General features: G+C 49.5%; 1 protein-coding gene across 1 annotated transcript in view; it reads right to left on the reverse strand.

Annotated features, from left to right (window-relative positions):
• The window catches only part of SCFD2 (sec1 family domain containing 2), a 187,428-nt gene that overhangs the window by 120,646 nt on the left and 43,391 nt on the right, over positions 1-23,391 (reverse strand). The window contains exon 4 of the mRNA XM_068137763.1: positions 17,463-17,638. Coding sequence (XP_067993864.1) covers positions 17,463-17,638 — 176 coding nt within the window. The remainder of the gene's footprint in view (positions 1-17,462; positions 17,639-23,391) is intronic.

Genomic DNA, 23,391 nt, shown 5'->3' on the forward strand with positions numbered 1-23,391 from the left:
TGGCTGTGAGGAAGAAGTTGTTCCCCATGAGGGTGGTGAGAGCCTGGCACAGGTTGCCCAGGGAGGTGGTGGCAGCCTCCTGCCTGGAGGTGTTTGCAGCCAGGCTGGATGTGGCTGTGAGCAACCTGCTGCAGTGTGAGGTGTCCCTGCCCATGGCAGGGGGGTTGGGACTGGCTGAGCCTTGAGCTCCCTTCCAGCCCTGACAGCTCTGTGATCGAGTTATGAGACAGATTAACACACACAGAGGAAAACATGTCATTAAACTTCAACACAAGAACGGTTTCCCTGTGCTGTGAAGGCACTGAGGTGAGTTATTACCTTGCTTTGTGCCAAGGGAAAAAGGAATCCACAGAGGTCCGTGTGTGGGCTGGGGGGAAGGCAGCGCCAGCTCCGGGGCAGCAGCGCACAGGCCGCAGGGCCTGCAGGCCCTCTCGGGAACGCTGAACAGCCGAACCAACGCCAAGCCGCCCATCACCCGCCGGCCCCTCGGCGGGGAACGGCCTGGGCCACGGGCTGCGCCTCTGCGCCTCGGGCCGCGCCGCGGCCTCACAGCGGGTCTGGGCCGCAGATGGCGCCTGCGCCCACAAGGGCTCGGGGCGGCTTGGGCCGACAGAGACACCCGGGCCGACAGAGAGAGCTGGGCCAACAACGAGACCTGGGCCGACAGAGAGAGCTGGGCCCACAACGAGACCCGGACCGACGTCGAGAGCTGCGCCGCCGGCGGGGTCGGGGCGGTGGTGGCGGCGCAGCCTGTACTGCCCGCGAGGCCCTGCAGGCGGCAGTGTTGTCGCGCCGGAGGGAAGAGAGCTGCTTGCCTGGAAACCCGATCCCGCCTGCACCCCAGCCCCCCGCGGCGATCAGCCCGGCACCGCGAAAAGCTCTGCTGCTACACGGCGACAGCGCCGGCGTGCTGCTCGCGCTTTCCTTCTCCCTCTCTTCTTCTCGCTCTCTCTCTTTATCTCTCTCTCTATCTCTCTATCGTTCGCAGAAGGGAAACTCCTCCCTTCATTGGCACCGAACACTGAAAAAGGGACAGCATTTAGAGAAGGAATAAATATTTCCCCCTCTGCTCTGCTCTGCTGAGACTTGGAGCTCTGTGTCCAGTTCTGGAGCCTCTGTTCCAGGAAGGATCTGGAGGTGCTGGAAGGTGTCCAGAGCAGGACCATGAGGATGAGCAGAGGGCTGGAGCTGCTCTGCTGTGAGGACAGACTGAGGGAGTTGGGGTTGTGCAGGCTGGAGAGGAGAAGGCTCCAAGGAGACCTAATTGTGGCCTTCCAGTATCTGAAGGGGGCTCCAAGAAAGCTGGGGAGGGACTTTTGAGGGTGTCAGGGAGTGATAGGACTGGGGGGGATGGAGCAAAACTAGAAATGGGGAGATTCAGCTTGGATGTCAGAAAGAAGATGTTGCCCATGAGGGTGGTGAGAGCCTGGCACAGGTTGCCCAGGGAGGTGGTGGCAGCCTCATCCCTGGAGGTGTTTGCAGCCAGGCTGGATGTGGCTGAGAGCAACCTGCTGTGGTGTGAGGTGTCCCTGCCCATGGAACTGGCTGAGCCTTGAGGGTCAATTCTATGATTTTTCTTTCTTTTCTTTTATTTCTTTCCTGTTTTCTTTTAACAAAACACAGCTGAATTGCTGAGGCAGAGCCCACAGATAGTATTTTGCAATGGTGGCGTAGCAAAGCCCTTGCTCATCTACATGAACCAGATGTTTCTTTGACAAACCAAATTCCTCAAGGAGAAAACAGAAGTTGCTCTGCACTTCACGTCCCAAATGAAAGCTGATGTGAACATACAACAGAAATGTTCCACTAGCTGCTAAAGGCGAGCATTAAGCTCCACAGTTTTCTTCTACATAGAAGAGGGCTTAAAGTGATCCTTGGCAGAAGGGTTAGAAAAGGAAAATGAAGCTGCTTTCATAGAATTGTCAGGGTTGGAAGGGACCTCAAGGCTCAGCCAGTTCCAACCCCCTGCCATGGGCAGGGACACCTCACACTACAGCAGGTTGCTCACAGCCACATCTAGCCTGGCTTTCAAAACCTCCAGGGATGAGGCTTCCAGCACCTCCCTGGGCAACCTGTGCCAGTCTCTCACCACCCTCATGGTGAATTTGATTGTCTTCACTGCCTATTCACTGCCAAATCACTTCTGTCCATGGCTTCACTCCCCTTGGGGACTCCACTTAAATTTCTTTGCCAGACCTTGGCACACAAACCACTCCACTCCCAAAACCAGTGATCCCTGTTCCTCATTCCTGCAGACCTGGCTCCAGGAATCCTTCTTCCCAGTACCCAGTTCCCTCAGGATTATGAGAGTAACAAGAAAAATGATTATTTAACTCTTTTAGTGGTCACTTAAAACTTACAGGATTTTGGTACATGTGGATGAAATGAAGAATATAGAATCATAGAATCATAGAATGCTCTGGGTTGGAAGGCACCTCCAAAGGTCATGCAGTCCAGCCCCCTCTGCACTCAGCAGGGACACCCCCAACTAGATCAAGTTGCCCAAAGCCCTGCCCAGCCTCACCTTGAATATCTCAGGGATGGAGCCTCAACCACCTCCCTGAGCAACCTGTTCCAGGGTTCCACCACTCTGATAGTAAAGAATCTGTTCCTAATACACAACCTAAAACTCCTGCAGCTTGAAGCCATTGCTCCTTGTCCTGGCCCTGCAGGCCTTTGCAAACAGTTTCTTTCCATCCTTCTTGTAGCCCCCTTCTGGTACTGGCAGGCTTCTCTCTTAGGTGTCCCTGGAGCCTTCTCTTCTCCAGGCTGAACAACCCTAGCTCCCTCAACCTATCCTCACAGCAGAGGTGCCCCAAGAAGGGGAATAAGCATTTGCTATAGCACAGGAAGAAATCACAACTAGTTTCTAAAATGCCTCAGTTACTCCTAACTCTTACAGCTTTCACCAATAAGCAGCTTGCCAATTGTCTAGATTACAACAGGAACAACATATTTTACACTGAACCTGAAAGGCTGAATTAATGGGAGATGTCTGAAGGGTTACACTCATTACTCAGTCTTCCAGAGCGTACCCTCGCCTGCCCAATCCATGGATCTACCAACTTTTGGTGTGGAGCTGCTAAAGAGGGCAAGTCCTCCTCTCAGAGCAACAGAGAATCTGCAGTATGAGCAAAACATTCAGCTTGAGACTAACGAGCAGGTGGGTGAAGCACAACCACCATCTAACCAAGAATTACCCAAACATCAGCAAAAGAGGGTGAGCTCTACATCCAGTATTTCCTCCTCTGCAGAGTGCAAGGATGGCCAGGAGATTTGGAGGGGGCTCTGAAGCTGCAGCCACCAATAACAGAAGCCACGCAGCAAAGGCAAGTGTGATGATGGCAATGGCAAAAGGATGAGGAAAAGTAATCTCTTCCTTTGAGAATGTTTTGGAACTACTAGGATGTCCCAACCCACCCTGTGTCCTGGGATTGAGGCATCCTTGGGATTTCCAAGAGCTGAGCAAGCTTTGAGCAGTAAGCAGCTCTCCCTGGGAACAGCACAGGCATTTTTATTTTCTTAGCCCCATCTCTTCAGTGCAGGTTAGCAAATACTGAGCCAAATAACTTGGTCCTAAAGGACCACTTCATCAGTTCTCAGCCTTGAAGCAGGTCACACGTTTCACTGGCCACCAATCTCACCTACAAATGAACTCGAAGACAAGGCAATTATATCTCAATGTCCAACCACTCAAGAAATGTATGTGGCCACTTTAGCAATTAAACCTGAAACAAAACACCCCAGAACAACACCTTACACTTCACCTCTGCTGTTGGTCCTGTCAAGGGACACTGTGTGGATGTAAAAGAGCTACATGGACCTAGCTCATGGCAGTCGTGTTTCCCTCTCCTGACAGCAGCAGGGCACTGCCACAAACCCCACACTTCTCACATCCAGACATAGACTACTCTCAAAACTCCCATGTCCAGAAATTTTCATGGGGTGCCTCAAAATCCTCTCCACTTAAATCCTCTCTGCATGGAGTGCAACAAAATCCTCTACACTTAAGTCCTCTCTGCATGGAGTGCAACAAAAGCCTCTGCACTTAAGTCTTCTCTACATAAGGTGTCTCAAAATCCTCTGCACTTAAATACTTTCTGCATGGAGTGCCTCAAAATCCTCTGCACTTAAGTCCCTGCTTGTCTGGCAAGAATGATGCCACGAACATGATCAGATATAACAGGATAAACATCTATGTGCACGCTGAGCCTCCTGCCAACTCAGCCAGAAAACTTGTCATGTGTATCTGGGGGGGAAAATGTGAACCCCAACCCAGTTAAAATGCTGGTTTGGCTGCATCCCTCCAGCACTGTGAGCTGCAACCAGCAGTAAGCCTTGGAAAGGCACTCCTCCAAAATCACACCTTCTCAGCTTACAGAGCTCTCTCAACATAAAATAACGGGGCACTGTCAGATGCTGACAGACATTCAACTCAGTCTAGAATGGTTTTCCCCCTCAAATCTTATGGAAAGAAAGAAATCAACAAGCAGCATGCTTGGGTCACTGCTTGGGGGCTGCAGAACCAGAGCAATTCCAAGTCAGCATTTTGGGTTTGTGTTTTTAATTAAAGGAGGAGAAGGGGGAAATAAACCCCTCATGATACCTATCAAAAACCATCACTCACGTAGTTTGTTCCCAACACTCATCAGAACCACACATTAATTTCCAGCAGAGGTTCACTTTACACATCTGATATGGTGGAATGGCTGAACCCAGGCCCACAGCTACAGAATTGAATGCAGTGTTTTCGTGTTAGAGCAAGGGCTGGACTGACGGCGTGGCGAAGCTAAAGCCCTTATCTACACAACTGATAAAGGAAGTATGCAAAGCTCAGGAGGTTAGAGGGTAGCCCAAGCTCCCTTCCTACTCAGTCTTTGCCAATTTGGCATCAGTTAGACCCTTAAGAACCAGATTAAGGGCAACAAAGCTGCTGAGGGGTTTGGAGCATAAGGCCTATGAGGAGGGGCTGAGGGAGCTGAGGTTGCTTAGCCTGGAGAGGAGGAGGCTCAGGGGAGACCTCATTGCTCTCTACAACTCCCAGAAGGGAGGTTGTAGCCAGGTGGGGGTTGGTCTCTTCTCCCAGGCAACCAGCAACAGAACAAGAGGACACAGTCTCAAGCTGTGCCAGGGGAAGTTTAGGCTGGAGCTGAGGAGGGAGTTCTTCCCAGCAAGAGAGATTGGCCATTGGGATGTGCTGCCCAGGGAGGTGGTGGAGTCACCATCCCTGGAGGTGTTTAAGAAGAGCTTGGATGAGGCCCTTGGTGCCATGGTTTAGTTGATTAGATGGTGCTGGGTGATAGCTTGGACTTGATGATCTCAGAGGTCTTTTCCAAACTGGTTAATTCTAGTCTAGTCTAGTCTAGTCCATTCCATTCTATTCATATCCTCCTTTTATTTTGTACATGCCCCGAACAGCCAGCGTGCAGCAGGGCCTTAAAAGCAAGGATCTAAAGCTAAAAAATTTCCTTGCTTTTGGCTCCCCCCACCAAAAAAAAAATAATAAATCCATCAAACTTCTTCTTCCAGCCATGTGCCTGAAGTTTCTCACACTGTTAGCAGATCCCTGCCTGACTGCAACACTCATGACACGCTGGTTTATCTTTAAAAGTAAAGCCGTAGCTTGCCAGCTCCGAAGCTGACTTCCCAGCCTGAGGACTTCATGCTGTTGCTGGAATTTTGGGATTATTTCTACCAGGTCTCCCAACTTTCCAGAGCTTAAATGGAATATCTAAAGCTATCAGCTGACCAAGAACGATTTTCCCTCTCAAGAGATGTTGCACCGAGACTTTAAAACAAATTAAACAATAAAACCACATTGCAAAATGTAACCAGCTGTAGAAATGAAACCATCCAGTCAGTCTTCCTGACAGCACAAAACTGGTCCCCAGGGTGTGAATTTTGTTCCTAATAAGCTGGAGATGTGTGACGAACTGAAAAAAAAGAAACTTCAAGTTATTTTTCCCAGGAAGATTTTTCCCCCCCACACCAGATTCTTTGCAGAGCTGCCCTCTTGCTCTGTACAACATCCTCTGCTCCTCAGCCTTCATAATATAGTGTCATAGTATCAGTCAGGGTTGGAAGGGACCACAAGGATCAGCTAGTTCCAACCCCCCTGCCATGGGCAGGGACACCCCACACTACATCAGCCTGGCCAGAGCCTCATCCAGCCTGGGCTTAAACACCTCCAGGGACAGGGCCCCAACCACCTCCCTGGACAACCCATTCCAGGGCTTCACCACTCTCATGGTGAAGAACCTCCTCCTCACCTCCAGCCTGAATCTCCCCACCTCCAGCTTCATTCCATTCCCCCTAGTCCTATCACTACCTGAGATCCTGAGCAGTCCCTCCCCAGCCTTCCTGTAGCCCCCTTCAGATACTGGAAGGCCACAATGAGGTCACCTGGGAGCCTTCTCTTCTGCAGACTGAACAGCCCCAACTCCTTCAGTCTGTCCTCACAGGAGAGGTGCTCCAGCCCTCTGCTCATCCTCGTGGCCCTTCTCTGGACACCTTCCAGCACCTCCAGATCCCTCTTGGAATAGGGGCTCCAGAACTGGACGCAGTGCTCCAGGTGGGGTCTCAGCAGAGCTGAGCAGAGGGGGAGAATCACCTCCCTTGCCCTGCTGGCCACACTTCTCCTGATGCAGCCCAGGATCTGATTGGCTTTCTGGGCTGCAAGTGCACACTGAGAGCTCCTGGTGAGCTTCTCCTCCACCAGCATCCCCAAGGCTCTCTCCTCAGGGCTGCTTTCCTACATTATTCAGCTGGTAGCCTGCTGGCTGATGAGGTTACAAATAAGATGATGCTCAGTACTTATATGAAGACTCCACTTAAAAATGTGTTTTTGGAAGCAATGCTAAAGCAGTTTGCTTTTCCACAAGAAAAAAGGCCCAAAGCACAGGCAGAATCCAACGTGGAAGGAGAAAGGATTCCATCTAGCAGCAGCGAGGAGCGCCTGGACACCCTGCAACGGGTGGGGACAAGCTGGGCAGGGCAGCAATTAGAAATGTTTTGGAAGAAGAAAACCTTGTTTTGGGTGAAAGTTAATTTCTACTGTGCCAATCACAATTTAAGTTCCATTCAAGTTTATTTTTCCTCCTTGGGTTTATGATCTCATCTAGTCATCAGGCATGATTGATGATGTTTCAGGACTTGGGCCTTCGCCAGTTGCAAGGAGAAGGGAGTTATTTATTTTTCTTTAGTGCTACGCTGTTGCCATTAACTGGATCCCACCCCCTTCTGTTTACAGCCTGTCACAGCTTTATTTGAATAGGGTGTGAGATCTCGTCTGGGGTTGCTGGTGGAAGGGCTCTGGCAGAAGGCTTGCACAGCCAGCAGCACTTTGCACGGCGAGCACGCAACCTTTCCTTCTGCAGTGATCCCTGCCGGTGCGCCAGACGCGACTGTCTGCTCCCATTTGTACCTGGACTTCAAAGCCAGACTTGAGCAATAGGCACTATTCATTTTCCTCCTGGTAAAGCTACATTTATTTAATCCCTTTGAAAACAAACAAACAAGAAAATGACTTTGACCTTTGCCTCGGTGCAAGGATCCTGATGTGCAGCGTGTATTACATTTCTTGTGCGCTGTAACCCTGTCTGGCTGAACTGGGCCAGACTGATGTGCAACCAGGAGAAAAAGGAAACCAAAGCAATTTAGTTTTCATGTCTGTTAATATCAAAACATCTTCAAGTGGCAGAAAGCTTTAAAATGAAACACACAGAATACTACTATTACTACTAAAAAGAAGGGGGGAAAAAAGGAGGGTAAAAAGAAGGGGGGAAAAAAGAGGGTAAAAAGGGGGTGATAAAAGAGGGTAACTGGAATAGGAGAGGCTTGCTAAAAACTGCCTTCAATAATGAATGTGGACTTTCTCACTTGCATTTTTGTCTGGTTTGAACTACTCAAAAATGTGTCTGAATGTCCCCACTTTGGCTGTTCCTAAGCCACAGGGAAGTTTTTTTGCCTGAACTCTTCAACCTGAGAGTTTTAGCAGAAAAGCTTCTTTGCAAGGCTTAATTAAAAGCAGGCTCAAGTCGGGGCCCTCACTCACTCTGGTTTTTATTTTGGCCTTCTCTCTGTGTCAGAAGTCAGGTCCCCAAAGAGAAATGAAGTTCATTATTGAGTCAGGAGAGTATTTTCTCCTTCATTTTAAGCCCAACTAAACACGTTTCAGGTTTGAGTTTGGCTTTAGTTATCTCCAAATGAGATTTCATATCATATGCACCTAAGGGTGAAATGTAAGAGGATGCTAATCACATTTTTTTTTTTAACTCTGCCCTACATAATAAATAATGTGTGAAAAGCACACTGCAATCTCCTTTGCATGCAACTGATTTAGTAGAGGGATGTATTGTAAGCAGATGGTGTTCAGACCGAGCTTGCTTCACACCACGAGAGGCTCACCATAAATGCAACGTCACGAAGCATGCTGAACAGGCATGCAGTCAGCAGCATGAAATGCATTGAGCAATGCACCACACCACAACAGCACTGACAGGGCTGGAGGAAAACATTCAACCTTTTCCAGGATGTTTTAAGTTGCAGTTCAGTGGGGACTTGGTGATCAGGGGGCTGGAACACCTCTCCTAGGAGGACAGGCTGAGAGCATTGGGGTTGTTCAGTCCGGAGAAGAGAAGGCTCTGAGGAGACGTAATTGTGGCCTTCCAGGATCTGAAGGGGGCTACAAGAAAGCTGGGGAGGGACTTTTGAGGGTGTCAGGGAGTGATAGGACTGGGGGGGATTGAAGCAAAACTAGAAGTGGGTAGATTCAGATTGGATGTTAGAAAGAAGTTGTTCCCCATGAGGGTGGTGAGAGCCTGGCACAGGTTGCCCAGGGAGGTGGTGGAAGCCTCATGCCTGGAGTTGTTTGCAGCCCAGGCTGGATGTGGCTGTGAGCAACTTGCTGTAGTGTGAGGGGTTGGAACTAGATGATTCTTGAGGTCCCTTCCAAGCCTGACAATTCTGTGATTCTGTGACTTTCTAGATTGAATGCTGTGCCAGCAGATTTTAAGGTATGTTCTCATCAGGAGCAAGGAGATATTTTAGAGTAACTCTAAAGAAGAGGCTTCCTATCAGTCCCTAAAAACGCAGCTGTTTTCTTCCTGCTGCCCCTTTTTCCCACGCTGCCTTAGTCCACAGAGAGAGATAGACATGCAGCACAGCCCAGTGTGCTTTCAGCAGAACAAGGAGGCATGGTGATTCCAGGGGCAAGAACAGGAACCAGCAGTCAAGCTGTTAATTCACTCTGGTTATCTGGAAACGCATTGGGTTACCTGTGGTGATTTTGCAACTGGACAGCCTGGCAAATCCTGTTTGCAACCAACAGTGGAGGCAGATGCAAGAGGGTGGTATTTGCCATAAGCATCTCTAAGAAGCAAAAACATGGGGCTGTGTTTTCAAAAGGCCCTTTGAATGTTCACCAGATGTGGAGCAGATGTGGCCCTTGAATGCGAGGGAAGAACGCGACAATAACGTGGAATCAATACAATGTGTGCCAGTAATCACACCAAGCTGACATGCAAATGGGTGGAAAAGCAGAAATATGTCCAGTATTTTTAGTTCTTCAGGACAGCAGAGAATGGGCCACCTGGACATCCAGGGGTTGCTGTTTGCAGCGTTGTTTCAGAGCCCATCTGCATGAAAGATGTCGCTGCCTCTGCGAGAGGGCGTCCGGCTTTTGTGCTTGCACATCCGAGACGCAGTTCCCGTGCCGCTGCCTACTGAAAGCACTGCAGGGGTAACAGACTGAAAGGTGTCCTCTGCCTCTGCATATCTGATCAAAATAAGAACTCCTATGAACAGCACCTGCAGGCAGATGACAAGATAACTAGTGCCCTGCAAGAGAGCTTTAGTGGTGTGTCTCACGACTGGGTGACCTCTTTTGACTGACAGAAGGACGGTAGGATGAGGAAGGGCTCACTGCTCCATGCTTATCTTTTCTTCTAAGTCCATCCATCAGATACTAAAGAAATCATTCATTTTCCAGGAGTGATCACCTCTAATACTCAGGCTCTGGGTAACACACCAGTGCCCACAGTGACAGGCTAGGAAGGAATTCATTTCACAGGGGCAGCCAAACCGTTTGCAGACGCTGACATTTGGAGTTCAAACTGAGAGCCTTATACCATCTGAAATCACACAGGAAAGGTTTCACTCCCTGTAGCTGCAAAAACTGGGTGACATTAGAACCCAAAGCAAAACATTGAAGCCTTGCATCCTGCTAATAGACAGCTCAGCAACTGTCCCCAGAAAAGCATGGTGACTTCCCAATCTACACATCTGTTTCCAACACATGCAGACAGGCCACAGCCAGTTAAATGTTGGCACACTGTGCCTTGGGTACATTCAACCTCTGCTCTGCAGTGAAGGAGCAAGTGAAACTAAAGCAGAGTCAGACAATGCAATACAGAGATACACAGAATGGCTCAGAGATCATCTCCTCCAAACCCCCGGCACAGGCAGGGACACCTCTCAACTAGACTCAGCTACTCAAGGCCTCATCCAGCCTGGCCACACTCCTCTGGCTGCAGCCCAGCACACACCACCTTCTGGGCTGCATGAGGGCCCTGCTGGCTCATGGTGAGCCTCTCAGCAATCAACATCCCCAAGTCCCTTTCTTCAGAGCTACTCTCAACCCACTCTGCACCCAGCCTGGATCTGTGCCTGGGGCTGACCCAACCCAGATGCAGGACCTTTGAGTTCTTGGACCTCATGGAGTTGGCACTGGCCAACATCTTTGAAGAGTTTCTCATCTTTGGCAGCTTTTCCTCTTCTCTTACAAATGCCCTTGTTAAAAAAACATTAAAAAAGCATGTGAAACTTTCCCCTTCCCCAGGCTGTCATTTGCTACTTACCTGGTATCTCCATCTCACTCTCCTGAAGGCCAAACCTACATGAACCTGCCAGTTTGTGCTCAATGGCAGTGGTTTCTAGCCTGAGCCATTTCTTGCTGGTAACTACAACCACATGTTTTAACCTGCTGCAGAGTTATGAAATACTTCCCCTCCCCAGTCCAAGTTGGATTTCTATACTGAGCTGCCTAATGTGAGCAAACAGCATTGCTGTGCTGGGCTTCAGACAGGCAGAGCGAGGGGAGCTAAACAGCACTGAGCTGTCCTCATGGCTTATTAGGCACAGCTGCACAAATGGGCTGTCAGAGCTCATTAGCCAACACTGTCCAAGTTTTTAGGTGTGCCTGCTGCCCTGCAGCTCTGCAGGCAGCATGACTGCTGGGACTCACAGCAACACTCCCAGGGCCAGATGCTGTTTGTTTGAAAGGCACACAGAAGTAAACGCTCCGGGAAGGGGTAGTGCAGGGTGGGACACCCAGGGAGAAATCTCTCTTTTCCCCCCCTTTTCTCCTGTGCCTAGTGCATTCTTCATTAACAAAGCATTCTTATAGGATGGGTTTGCTTGGAAAAGGCCTTTGAGGTCATGGAGCCAAACTATCCTCTGACTCCACCAAGCCAATGTCTTTCCAACGCCTCCAGGGGACTCAACCACCTCCCTGGGCAGCCTGCTCCAGTCCCCAAGAACTCCCTCAGTCACACTATCACAGTACATTAGGAGTTGGAAGGGACCTCCAGAGGTCATCCTGGATGATCTGCCAAAAGCAGGGTCACCCAGGGTGGCCTGCACAGGAATGCATCCAGGTGGGGTTGGAAAGTCTCCAGAGGAGACTCCACAACCTCTCTGGGCAGCCTGCTCCAGGGCTCTGCCACCCTCACTGTAAAGAAGTTTCTCCCCATGTTGAGCTGAAATCTGTGTTTAAACTAGAACCTGTTGTTTCTTGTCTTATTGCTGTGCACCACCAAAAAGAGCTTGGCCCCTCCACTTGACCCCCAGCCCTCAGCTATTGATAGACATTGATCAGATCCCTTTTTAGCCTTCTCCACACTAAACAGCCCCAGGACTCTCAGTCTCTCTTCCCAGGGGAGATGCTCAAGTCCCCTAAGCATCCTTGTGGCTCTCTGTTGGATTCTCTTAAGCAGTTCTCTGTCTTTCTTGAGCTGAGGAGCCCAAAACTGGATGCAGTATGTCCAACCCAAAACTCCCCCAGTGCAAAACCCAAGGGCACTTCCTCCCATCCCACCAGCTGTCCCTTGGGAGAAGAAACAAACCCCCTCCTGGCTCCAACCTCCCTTCAGGGAGTTGAAGAGAGCAACTGGGTCTCCCCTCAGCCCTCTCCCCCTGCTTCTCTAGGCAGAACAACCCCAGTTCCCTCAGCTGTTCCCCACCAGACCTGCTCTCCAGTACCCTTCACCAGCTTGCCCTTCTCTGGAGAAGCTGCAGCAGTTCTGTGTCCTTCTCGGTGTGAGGGGAGTGGAAGAGTCAACTCAGATAAAATCCTGCTACAGAAGGCTCAGACTAGGCTAAAGCAAGCCATTTCTAGCTATGGAGCAAGTATGTCCTTTTGCTTTTTGGGGGCAGATGGGGTGAAAAAGAGAAGGAAAGAGGGGTTTGGACTAGATGACCTTTGGAGGTCCCTTCCAACCCAGACCATGCCATGACTCTGTGATTCTATAAACACCACCTTGTTTTCCATCAAGTCAGCAAAATCAAATGAAGAACATACTTGGGTTTCCTACTGGAAGTAATGGGCTGGGGCAAAAGCTGAGCTTCAGAGCCTGAGCACAGTAGTGCTTTCAAGGAGCTTCATGATGAAGAACAGATGATGCAGAGGTAAGAGCTGCAGTTTGCAGGCAGCAGCCATGAAGATGTTTGCACAAGCATGTCAAGACACACCAACGTTTATTTTTTGTAGCTGGGGCATGTTCTGCGGGCCACAAGACAATCAGAGAGGCTTAGCTCACCCCTAAGGATCAGTGCTGTGCCACTGGGTCTGTCTGCTCTCCAGGCTGGGAGTGACTAACACCCAGGCAAGGCAGACCGTGGGAAAAGCAGTTCAGGGTGCACCTGTGTGTCTGTGCATGTACCCTGTGCCCAGCAATGTCTGTGAGCCAAGGAAGTGCGTGGGCTAGCAGGAAGGGAAATATGCAGCTCATGAAGGTGGAAAGGGACAGAGGGAATGCAACGTGGCAGCACCACTGTTAATTTTGGATCTCACCCACAGCAAAGCTTGCCTTCAGTTTCACTTGTGTTGTTACTCTGCCTTCTCCTTGCCGGTCTGTAGGAAACAATCAACTCTACCCTCCCCAAAAATGAGGAAAACTAACATGACAGAGTAATAGAATCCCCCTCAAACCCAGATATGCAGTGCTGGCTCTACCCAGCTGGTTTGCAGGCAAGAGATTGGAGCTCTGATTTACTGCCTCTGACCTAACAGCCATAATGTTGTTGCCAGGAGTGAAGCTCTCACCAGAGGCTGTGCTCTGTGGTATTGATTTCATTGTTGTTACAAGAGTAACTAGAGTCTTACCTAGGGACAACACATGGACCCTAAAAGTAAGGACTGTAACATATTTAGTGAAAGCAGACAAAACCCAAAGGTAAATGCTCCACACCCAGAGCAGGGGCAAAATCCAGTCAGGATCATTAGGTGACAAACCTGTTTGCAAAGGCCTGCAGGGACAGGACAAGGGGCACTGGCTGCAAACTAGAGCAGAGCAGATTGAGATTGGATGTTAGGAACAAGTTCTGCACCATGAGGGTGGTGGAACACTGGAACAGGTTGCCCAGGGAGGTGGTTGAGGCTCCATCCCTGGAGATCTTCAAGGTGAGGCTGGAAAGGGCTCTGGGCAACCTGATCTAGTTGAGGATGTCCCTGCTGAGTGCAGAGGGGGTTGGACTGGATGAGCTTTGGAGGTCCCTTCCAACCCAGACCATTCTGTGATTCTATGATCTTAAACAAACCTAGCCTATGAGGAGCTGAGTGAACCATCCTGACTGAAAGCATCCCCCAAAAATACACCAAACAGCTGTTTGATGAAAATAACAGGGATCATAATGGACAAAACTAACAGAAAGTGAAATGCTTGAACCAAGATAGCGCTGCCCCACCGGGGAAGAGAAGGCTCTGGGGAGACCTAATAGCATCATTCCAATACCTGAAGAGGGCTACAAGAAGGCTGCAGAGGGACTGTTTCCAAAGGCCTGCAGTGACAGGACGAGAGGCAATGGTTTGAAATGAGAGGAGATTCAGATTGGATGTTAGGAACAAGTTCCATGAGGGTGCCCAGGTTGCCCAGGGAGGCAGCTGGGACCCCAGCCCTGGAGATATTCAAGGTGAGGCTTGACAGGGCCCTGAGCAACCTCGTCTAGTGGAGAATGTCCCTGCTGACTACAGGGTGGGTGGACTAGATGAGCTTTGGAGGTGCCTTCCAACCCAAACCATTCTGTGCTTCTATGATTTTCTTACCTTCTCTTACATCCCTAAATTTGAACTCCTCCCTGGAAGGAGAACGAGGCAGCCATAGGAGGAATACAGGGGAGTTGCAGGCAGCATGGTGCAGCATTTAGCTGTGTTCCCCTTCCCACTTAGCAGTTTTAAAGAGGGTGAGAATTAGAAAAGTAGAAAGAGGAGCTCAAGAGGAGGAAAAGGCAATTTGGCAGAGTACCTCCTTGATAACCAGGATATAGTGTTTCAACTCTCACAGCAATGAAAACTTCTGGGTAGTAAAAGCTCCATTATGTGCAGAGGTAGAGCAGCAGAACACAGGGAAAGCTTGTGACTGACAAGACAAATCCTCCTGATGCATTACTTAGCACCAGATCCTCTTTCCTCTGAGGTCAAGGCCACGATCCCATCAAAATCCAATTATGCTCTCAGGCCATTCATCCATCTCAGTAAAGGAGGGGACAACTCAAAGTGTGCAGCTGCACCAACTTCCAGTGGGCTCTCTCCATCAGATCCCTTAGTCTCTTGAAGTGGGGAGCCCAAAACTGGACACAGTACTGCAGGTGTGGTCTCAGAAGCAGACAGTGCAGGTCAGGCTCTGTCCTGCACCCAGAGTTACTAAAAGGCTCCAGGCTGCACAGACTGTGCACTTCAGAACAACTGCTGTTTGAAGCACTGGCAAGGAGCAGGGGCTGCAGGAACAGTCACAAATGTTAGCCTACAAAGTTTGCTTTGGCTACCACATTTTCACCCTCATATGCTGGGTGGGAGGCAGTGGCTGTAATCCAAAGCCACCTATGACCACCAGAGTGCTTGTTACCCATTTCTGGGTTAGGAAGGATGCAGTTTGGCTGTTCCTTTCCTCTGCTCTTTCCACTCCCCAACGATTTACCCAGTGGCTTTTATATAGGCAGCTGTCTGTTGCTGTGAAAACAAGGCTGAGCTTGCAGCTTTATTTTGATTCTAAAGCTGAACTGGTTTTAAGGTGGAACTTAGCCAGCTTCTGAGAAGAGCTACGTGATGTGAATCACTGCAGGACTCTGGGCTGCCAGACCCAAGCTTGCCAGTGCAGACAACCAGAGAAGGCTGCAGTGGCTTCCTTTATCTGAGAGAGAGCATCATTAAATAGGCTGGGTTGGAAGGGACCTCCAAAGGTCATCCAGTCCCACCCCCTCTGCTAGGTCAGGTGCTGTTTCTTAACAAGAGACACTTCTTTACAGGGAGAGTGATGGAGCACTGGAGCAGGCTGCCCAGACAGACTTTCAGAACCCAGCTGGATGTGTTCCTGTGTGACCTGCCCCAGGTGAGCCTGCCCTGGCAGGGGGGTTGGACTGGCTGATCTCTGGAAGCCCCTTCCAGCCCCTACCATTCTGTGACTCAGTGAAAGCAGGAGTCTCTGTTATTACACAATGGTTCAGTCTTACCAAGGGAGAATAGGGGGGGTTAATAAATAAAACCAAGAGCTTGCTACTTGTTAAGTTTTGCATTTTTGGCCCCCTCTAAATGTCAAAGAAATTGACTGACTACTAAGACATCAAGCATGGGCAGAGTCTTCTCAAAAGAGCAAGGATTACATCGCAGAATCACAGGTTCCATCAGGTTGGAAGGGACCTTCAAAAGTCATCTCGTGCAACCCCCATGAAGTCAGCAGGGACACCTCCAGGCTTCCCAGGGCCATACTGAGTCTGACCTTGGATGTCTCCAGGGATGGAGTCTTAACCCCATCCCTGGGCAGCCTGTCCCAGTGTTTCACCCCTCTCATTGTAAAGAACTTCCTCCTAATGCCCAACCTCAATCTACCCTGCTCCAGCTTAACTCCAGCTGGAAATCCCAGCACTTCTGCCTCTTAGAACTCTGCCAGCATTTGAAAGCTCTGTGTGTAAGCCCAGCTCAGAGAACCCAACATCATTCACCCTCTCTGGAATCCACCTTCAGAGGTAACAGAGCTGGGCTGTTGGTTGGTTTTCAACATCTGGACAAAGAGGTAGCTTTTGCAGCACTATCTGGTTTTAGCTGAGGCCCCACACGACACATGTAAGGCTCATGAAGACTTGCCTCTTGCTGGGACTTCAGGAGATGGTTCCCCTACAAAACACAACAATGGCAGAAGAGCCAGCACAGGGAGGCAGGTTTTGAGCCTTCCCTGAGTTTCAGCAGAAATTAATCCAGACAAACTCCTCCTTTGTTTAGAACTACATCTCCAAAGGTTAGTAGGAGAGAGTTCAATGCACCACTAAATCTTAATTTCCTGAGAGAAATCCATACTGGTATGTAAAGAATACTGTGGTCACCAACAGGATGCCATAAAAAATGTGCTGGTGGGAAAAGCTGAGGGCAGATGACAGCTGTGAGCAGGACAAAACAACTCACTCCCTGGGTGCATGGAATCTCCTACTGGGGTGCAACTGCTTAGTAAATTACACAAGTTTTACACTCAGAGTAAGAGAGTCCTGATGCAGCACCTGACCTCAAGAAGCATCTTCAGACTGGGAGTGCAAATAATAATCTGTCCCTGGGGAGGGACTTTTGAGGGTGTCAGGGAGTGACAGGACTGGGGGGAATGGAGGGGGGGACTGGGGGGAATTCTATTCTATTCTATTCTATTCTATTCTATTCTATTCTATTCTATTCTATTCTATTCTATTCTATTCTGTTCTATTCTATTCTATGTGGGTAGATTCAGATTGGATGTTAGGAAGAAATTTTTCCCCATGAGGGTGGTGAGAGCCTGGCACAGGTTGCCCAGGGAGGTGGTGGAAGCCTCATCCCTGGAGGTGTTTGCAGCCAGGCTGGATGTGGCTGTGAGCAACCTGCTGTAGTGTGAGGTGTCCCTGCCCATGGCAGGGGATTTGGGACTGGCTGAGCCTTGAGGTCCCTTCCAACCCTGAGACTTCTATGATTCTGTGATCTCATCCAACAAAAAGCTCTATTAGCTTGAAACTTCTGACAGATGTAAAACCATCACCCAACTCAGACTATTCATGTGCTTTACCTTGAAGAACTACACTCAAGCATGTAGGCTCCCCTTCCCTGCACCAGTTTGGTGATCAGGAGCAGCTTTCTCTCCTGCCTCATAACAAAATACAAGCTCCAAAAATTCAATTCCAAGGTAAAAGGAAGCATTTTTTTCCTTAGGGCAAATCAATCCACAGCATATAGGTACCTGCAGAAGTAATCTCTCAAAGGCAAGGAAGTTGTCCCATTTGGCAGTCTGAGGGTGTTTCAAGGTCTGGACTGCAGCCAGCACGAGCTGTAGAAGACCACAATGGTTCTCCAAAGCTTTGAGATTATTTCTGAACAGCTGAATGTATGAGCTGAGCTGTTCTGGGGTGACTCTGCCTGTGGAAAGGAAAAGAGGGGACAGCAGTCAGTGGTGGCAAACACAGATCTCTGCTTTTTATAGAGAGGGAATGAGTTACAGAGAGCTTCAGAAGCTCTCTCTACTGTGAGCCTGGCTTCATTGCAATTGCTGGGAGCCCCAAGCTGCAGCAAGAGGTGAAGAGAAAGATTCATTACATTTCATTTCATTTCATTCCATTCCATTTCATTTCATTTCATAGAATAGAATAGACTAGAATAGGACCAGGTTGGAAAAGACCTCAGAGATTATCAAGTCCAACCTATCACCCAACACCATCTAATCAACTAGACCATGGCTCCAAGTGCCTCATACAGGCTCTTCCTAAACACCTCCAGGGATGGTGACTCCACCACCTCCCTGGGCAGCACATCCCAATGGCCAATCTCTCTTGCTGGGAAGAATTTCTTCCTAACATCCAGCCTGAACCTCCCCTGGCACAGCTTGAGACTGTGTCCTCTTGTTCTGGTGCTGCTTGCCTGGGAGAAGAGACCAACCCCCACCTGGCTACAACCTCCCTTCAGGGAGTTGGAGAGAGCAAGAAGGTCTCCCCTGAGCCTCCTTTTCTCCAGGCTAAGCAACCCCAGCTCCCTCAGCCTCTCCTCACAGGGCTGTGCTCCAGACCCCTCCCCAGCTTTGTTGCCCTTCTCTGGACACCTTCCAGTATCTCAACATCTTTCCTAAACTGAGGAGCCCAGAACTGGACACAGGACTCAAGGTGTGGCCTAAGCAGTGCTGAGCACAGGGGCAGGATGTCATCTTACTCAGGCAAACCAGATCTAAAGAGCAGGGCCATAGGAGATGGATTGAGGAGGTGCCCTTATCTGAATCAGGACAACCTTTGGTGCCAGGAAGGTGCTAGGCAGTTCATGGATTGCACCACTGACCATTTTATGCCTTGTTTTTCCACAAGGGAAAGCTCTGGTAAGGCTGTCCCTGTGTTTCTTCTCTGTGTTTGGTTCTATCATCACTTTACAAGGCTCTCCATCTGTCTCCATCCTTTCAGCATCATCTAAATGGCAAATAAATAATTCCAAGACTGAATAAATGTTGAAAGCATTTTCTCTCAGCTTCAGCTGACAGCAAGAGTGCTCTTTGGAAGAGCTTTTGGATTAGGGAAGCTGCTAAATAAAGCAAAGAAATACACAGGCTCTTCATGTGAACTTTAACAGAAAGCATCAAACCTGAACAAGAGGACACAGTCTCAAGCTGTGCCAGGGGAAGTTTAGGCTGGATGCTAGGAGGAAGTTCTTCCCAGCAAGAGAGATTGGCCATTGGGATGTGCTGCCCAGGGAGGTGGAGTCACCATCCCTGGAAGTGTTCCAAAAAGGCTTGGATGTGGCACTTGGAGCCATGGTTTAGTTGTCAGGAGGTGTTAGGTGTTGGGTAATAGGTTGGACTTGATGATCTCTGAGGTCTTTTCCAACCTGCTTGATTCTATGATTCTATGCCAGTCAGCAAATTAACACAGCTCCAGCTGACACCACTCAGTGGGCTGGAAAAGCTGAACATAGGGCTTCCACCCTTAGCTCACATGGGCTACAGCAGCAACCCCAGCCATGGCTGTCCTTAGACTAAACACTGGAGCCTTCAGCCTTGTTTTATTTCTTTTCAAGCTGTGTCAGGCAGATTTACCTGGTGATTTGGAGATGTCAGCCCAGGAGCATACCTTTGCTAATGACTGCATTAGTGCCTAGAGCAGTCCTGAGATGAGATTCAACACATCTGAGTGCTGGGTTCCACACTGACCACAACCACCCCAGGCAGCTCTACAGGCTGATGTCCTAAGTTCATTGGCTGGCTGGAATGTTTTCAACATGAGGCTATTTGCCTTCTCTTTCTTTCACTTGGAATGATATTTGCAAAGCTCCCCTGGATGACTCAGTTCTAAGGCAGTGATGTGAGAGGGTTAAACAGCCCTTTGGTTTTGGTTTTCCTTCCAGTCTGGATGAAGGCATCAAGTCCATCAGCAGTAAGTTTGCAGATGGCACCAAGCTGGGGGCAGGAGTTGACTGTTAGAGGGAAGGAGAGCTCTGCAGAGGAACCTTGCCAAGCTGGGCAGAGTGCAAGGGCAGGAGATTGAACACATCCAAGTGCCAGGTTCTGCACATTGGCCACACTAACCCCATGCAGTGCTACAGGCTGGGGTCAGAGTGGCTGGAGAGCAGCCAGGCAGAGAGGGACCTGGGGGAACTGGTAGACAGCAGCTAAATGTGAGCCAGCAGTGTGCCCAGGTGGCCAAGAAGGCCAAGGGCATCCTGGCCTGGATCAGGAATGGTGTGGCCAGCAGGAGCAGGGAGGTCATTCTGCCCTGTAGAGCAGTCCTGAGATGTTGCAGCAGATTCAGACTCTGCTTCAACTGAGAAGACAGCAAGCTGGCAGCCCTTCCCTCACGTGAAACAGGGACAATGGGAGTGCTGGCAACACTCCTGATTTCAATTTAAAATCAACCACCACCATTTTTCAAGGGTTTTGTTCCATATCATCCCTTCTGAAAGTGAATCCAGATGCAGCACTAGAGCAGTGTGAGATAAACAATCAAATCCTTTCCCACCCTAAAGAGTGTCACCAAGAGAAAGTCCAACACCTATGTCAACAGAAGAGAAATCCTGACCTGAGCAAGTCATTAACCCAACTTACACTGGCATGAAAGAGGGCAGCATCTCAGCTGTGATCTACCCACAGAACCACTTGGACCCAGGCTTCAAGAGCCCCAGCCAATTTCAGCAGAGGAATCTCCCAGGACAGTTGGCTGCTAAGTACAACTGAGCCAACAGATGGGGAAAGGAATCTGGGAGAGTGATTGGTGCTAATCAGCAATTAATTGACTTTTCCTGAAGCCTAAATCCTCGTTGCCTTCCCTGCTGCTTGCTCACAGAGGGAGATTTCAGCACAACAGACTAAACTTCATCTGCTCCCAGCCCCACCAGCCTTCTGTTTGTTTTTTTTAAGACCCTCTGCCATTTCAGGTCCCTCTGTGTTCCAGTGTGGCAGGGAAGTCCTCTGAAGCCAAGAGGAGATGGATGTCAAGCAGGTCATCACGTCTCAACTGCCATGTCGCTCTTCTAAAGCAAATCCAGAGATTCACAGGCAGAGGATGGCAACTACTGCCAGAAAGCACTGCAAACAACCTTGTCCTTCCCTCTTCTCTTCCTGCTCCATCACAGTTATCCTCTGCTCCTAACTTTACTCCTATGTTTGTGCAGGTACCAAAGTCACAGGGTCACAGATCAGAGGATGTTAGGGGTTGGAAGGGAGCTCTGGAGATCATTGAGTCCAACCCCCTCTGTCAGAGCAGGATCTATGGAGATCTGGTGCAAAGGCCTTGCTGAAGCAGCTTCACCTAGAGCAGGCATTAGTGCACAAGTACTTTGCTCGCTCCTAACTAACCATTCACAGTTCCTCAGCTACATTAATTTCTGTACTACCCACAGCATCAATCTTAGCATTTCTGCTTTCCTTCCCTGCTCCAAATCCTCTTTTATCCAAGCTGAGTGGTGCTGATACACCAGAGGGATGGGATGTCGTCCAGGGGCCCTGCACAAGCTGGAGAGCTGGGCTCAGGTGAACCCCATGAGGTTCAACAAGAGCAAGTGCAGGGCTCTGCACCTGGGTCAGAACAATCCTCACTGTCAGTACAGGCTGGGGGAGGAGGTGATAGAAAGCAGCCCTGAGGATAAGGATTTGGGGGTGCTGGTGGATGAGAGGCTGGCCAGGAGCAGGCAGGGTGAGCTTGCAGCACAGAAGGCAAATCTCAGCCTGGGCTGCATCCAAAGCAGTGTTGCCAGCAGAGCCAGAAAGGTGATGCTGACACTTTGCTCTGCTGAGACCTCACCTGGAGTGCTGCATCCAGATCTGGAGCTCTCAACACAGGAAGGACATGGAGCTGATGGAGAGGGTCTAGAGGAGGGCCATGAAAATGATCGGGAGGTTGGAGCACCTCTGCTCTGAGGACAAGCTGAAGGAGCTGGGGGTGTTCAGCCTGGAGAAGTCTCCAGGGAGAGCTAATAGCAGCCTGCCAGTACCTGAAGGGGGTTACCAGAAGGATGGAGAGAGACTGTTTACAAATGCCTGTGGTGGTAGGATGAGGGGCAATGGTTGGAAACTAGAGTAGATTTAGATTGGATGTTAGGAACAACATTTGGACTAGATCTCCATAGGTCCCATCCAATCCCTACCATTCTGTGATGCTGTAGTGCAAGGAGCTTGGACAACAGAAAGAAGAAATCATGTAGGGAATGAAAAAAACCATTACAGAAGTAACAGAAACATCATGGAGTGGGTGCCAGCCTCCCCAGTGAAAAGGCACTTCTGTCCCAGACTGAAATCAGTGTGAGCAAGCAGCTCTGTATTTTAGTAATCTGATTAACTCAGGATAAGAAGGAAGAGATAACAGGGACCAGCCTAGACCAGGAAAAAAAGAAAGCTAATATTTATGTCTAAGGAACTGTGGAAATGAGCTACTTTATTAATCTGATGCCAGGACTGTGAAAAGGCCCTGGGTAAATGTCCAAGAAAAACACACCTTGCATCAGAGAAAAGGAGGATAAAATGCAGAGGACATTCATCAGATAGAATCATGTCAAGCTAATCTGTAGCCAGTTAACTAACTGATTATATTCCACATGGATTTAGTACAGCAGTAACTACCACAGCCATATTTAAGGGGGGAAAACTAGGATTAGAGGAATTGTTAGGTATCTAAGAAACTTCCACAAGTGGGTGGCGAGTAAGATGCAGCAGGGAAGTGCTAGCATATAGCAAGGTGACAGAAGAGTGTCCTTGTGTGCCCAGGTACATATTTGTAGGACAAATGTTGGCACTAAGCTGTCACAAGGGTGTGAAGCACCATTAAGATGGAGAAAGAGCAGAAGGCATAGCTGGATTGCTCTGAGTATTGGCCTTACATAAGGGGGTTGAAATCCTGATGCCTGTTAGCACACAGTGAGATGAACCACAGAACTGGAGACTCCTGCAAGATCAAAACATGCTGTGGTCAAGGAATCAAACCACAGCTGCCAGAGCTGAGAACTGGTCACAATTTAAAGGTAGAAACCCTTTGCAGCTGACAAGGATGGAAACAGCAGGCAAGGAATCTGGTTAGATTGAGGAGTTCTAGACCCTGGAGCTGGGTAGACAAGTGCAAAGAGAAACAGAACATTTGTGATGCATCAAGGCAACAGCAGCAGCTGTTCAAGAGGAGACAACTTCCACTGTCTCTGAACAAAGAGTTTCACTGAATTCTGCAGAAATGAAAAACTGGGCAGAACAGAATACAGAACTAACCAGGCTGGAAAGGACCTCGGAGATCATCCAGTCCAACCTATCACCCAACACCATCTGATCAACTAAACCATGGCACCAAGTGCCTCAGCCAGGCTCTTCCTAAACACCTCCAGGGATGGGGACTCCACCACCTCCCTGGGCAGCACATCCCAATGGCCAATCTCTCTTGCTGCGAAGAATTTCTTCCTAACATCCAGCCCAAACCTCCCCTGGCACAGCTTGAGACTGTGTCCTCTTGTTCTGGTGCTGCTTGCCTGGGAGAAGAGACCAACCCCCACCTGGCTACAACCTCCCTTCAGGCAGTTGTAGATGGCAGTAAGGTCTCCCCTGAGCCTCCTCTTCTCCAGGCTAAGCAACCCCAGCTCCCTCAGCCTCTCCTCATAGCAAAGGTGATTTGCCCTTTGTGAAGCCCTGCTGGCTGTCGCCTGAAGGACCCTCAGGTACTGGA

This window comes from Melanerpes formicivorus, unplaced genomic scaffold (assembly GCF_026170545.1).
Source record: "Melanerpes formicivorus ecotype bairdi unplaced genomic scaffold, bMelFor1.0.p_v2 SCAF_4, whole genome shotgun sequence".
NCBI classification, from domain to species: domain Eukaryota; kingdom Metazoa; phylum Chordata; class Aves; order Piciformes; family Picidae; genus Melanerpes; species Melanerpes formicivorus.